At 36.2% G+C, this 2,418-nt stretch overlaps 1 protein-coding gene across 1 annotated transcript; it reads left to right on the top strand.

Annotated features, from left to right (window-relative positions):
- The first annotated feature begins 243 nt into the window (after positions 1 to 243).
- Positions 244 to 2,075, top strand: LOC146935502 (uncharacterized). Its single transcript, XM_085750682.1, has 2 exons — positions 244 to 1,179; positions 1,718 to 2,075. Exons 1-2 carry the CDS (start codon positions 282 to 284, stop codon positions 2,026 to 2,028), a joined length of 1,209 nt encoding a protein of 402 aa, XP_085606808.1. The 5' UTR covers positions 244 to 281; the 3' UTR covers positions 2,029 to 2,075.
- Positions 2,076 to 2,418: the final 343 nt, after the last annotated feature.

Here is a 2,418-nt window from a genome sequence, read left to right as displayed (position 1 = left end):
CGGTATTCCCTTGAACCCCTTCCCCAAATTTTTCCTTATGTCTTGCACAAACAAGCATGGATAAAGAAACAATTTAATTTGTCCCTTAAATTCAAATAAAGCTCATTGAATTTGCATTAACTAAAAAACATAAATAAAGAAACAATGTTTACCACACATAAAGAAAAACGGAATGATATTGGGCATTAGCTCCTATAAATATATCAACTCTCACACTCTCTCAACACACCAACATCACTCATCTTCCTCTCTTTCAAGGTTACCTTCTCTTAAACCAAAAAATGGCCAAAACTTTAGTATTGGTTTTTCTCTTTCTCCAAATAACCTCTTTCATAGCTTTTGCTGAAGAGCTAGAAACTTTTCATCACAAACCATCAACTCCACTTCATCCCCCAACTAAGTCACCGGTTCATAAACCATTAGCTAGCCCACCTCACCACAACCACTCACCATCACATGCACCTTCTCATGTTCACACTCCTTTACATCCTCCTCACCCTGCTAAACCCCCGACCCATCACCACCACCACCAGCAGCATCATTCACCATCCCCTGCTCCTTCGCATGTTCACACTCCTTTACATCCTCGTCATCCTGCAAAACCTCCAACCCATCATCATCATCACTCTCCTGCTCATGCCCCTATTAAGACTCCGGTTCATACTCCTTTACATCCTCCTCACCTTGCGAAACCTCCAACTCATCACCACCACCAACATCACTCACCATCCCCTGCCCCTTCCCATGTTCACACTCCTTTACATCCTCTTCACCCTGCAAAACCCCCAGCCCATCATCATCATCATCATCATCATCATCACTCTCCTGCTCATGCACCTATTAAGCCTCCGGTTCACACTCCTTTACATCCTCATCACCCTGCAAAACCTCCAACTCATCACCACCGGCAACATCACTCACCATCCCCTGCCCCTTCCCATGTTCACAATCCTTTACATCCTCGTCACCCTAAAAAACCACCCACCCATTATCATAACCACTCTCCTGCTCATGCCCCCATTAAGCCCCCAACTCACCACCATCAGCACGCTCCGGCTCATGCCCCTTCTCACACACCTCTTGTTTCAAGAAGCTTGATAGCTGTTGAAGGTGTTGTTTATGTCAAATCATGCAACCATACCGGTGTTGACACCCTAAAGGGAGCTACACCTCTTTTTGGTTTGTTTCTCAAATTTATACGCTTAAACTCCATTTTATTTTATGTCTTTTTAATTTACAAAGTATTTTTTATTTTATTTTTTCTCTCCTATCTTTTGTCACATCAAGCATTGCCTACAATCTTGCATGAAGAATCAAAACATATTATGTCAAATTGAGTGTATTTTTTTCACACCTTTTAGCCTAATATTTTATCTACAATGTTAATAGATTTAAAAATATTATTACAACCAATGATCTGTGTCCGTATATACATTCTTGAGTTTTTTCTCATTGAAATGACAAGTTTGTAGAAGAACTTCTATAGTCACAGAAACATAATAACACGTTATTAATTTTGCCTACCAAAATAGCACATTATTTAATTATTTCAAAAACACATTTTATTTAATAATCTTATTTTCTACCTTTTTTATTTGTGTATGTCAATATTATTATGTATTATTTCATAAGAGTTTTGACCAAAACCTTCTCCAATGTTATGTGTTATTTGCTGCTAAAAGATAATGACATTGTTATGTTGTTTTGAAAATTGAAGGTGCCGTTGTGAAGCTCCAATGCGACAACGCCAAACACAAATTGGTCCTTAAAGCCAAGACTGATAAGAAAGGTTACTTCTATATTGGAGGCTCAAAGAACATTGTAGGTTATTCAACTCCTCGTTGCAACGTTGTTTTAGATAGTGCACCAAAAGTACTAAAACCCTCAAATCTTCATGGTGGTCTTACTGGGGCTCTTCTTAAGCAAGTGAAACGATCTGTTTCTAAGGGGGTTTCTTTAAAACTCTACACTGTTGGACCTTTTGCATTTGAACCCAAATGTCATCATTATGGAAAATATGTGATTTAAATTGACATAAGTTTCTTTTAGGGTTTAGGCCTTTGTTTTAACTTTGTATTAAAAGATGGTTGGATCTTGAATTATCAATAATAAGAAAACGGTTTATTGCATTTGTTTACTTTAATCACTGTTACCCACCGCCGCCCTTTTCTTTTTGTATATTTAAATCAATTTTAATTGCTGCATTTTAAGAGTAGAATTTATTTGTAAAAAAAAAAAAAAAGAGTTGTTTATGATAATACTAATTTATATATATATATCAATTTAATTCAAATATGGAAACATATTAACACAATATAATTTGGTTTTTAATTACATCATAAAGGCAAACACAAAGATAAAAGGGTGTGTATATAACTTTTTTTTAAAAATAATTTTATTTATTGAAACACAGGGTTA

This window comes from Medicago sativa, chromosome 3, assembly GCF_051527215.1.
Source record: "Medicago sativa cultivar Bolivia chromosome 3, Bolivia_mono, whole genome shotgun sequence".
Taxonomy (NCBI): Eukaryota; Viridiplantae; Streptophyta; class Magnoliopsida; order Fabales; family Fabaceae; genus Medicago; species Medicago sativa.
Note: the sequence above shows the minus strand (reverse complement) of the source record. Positions and strands in the feature narration are given on the sequence as shown.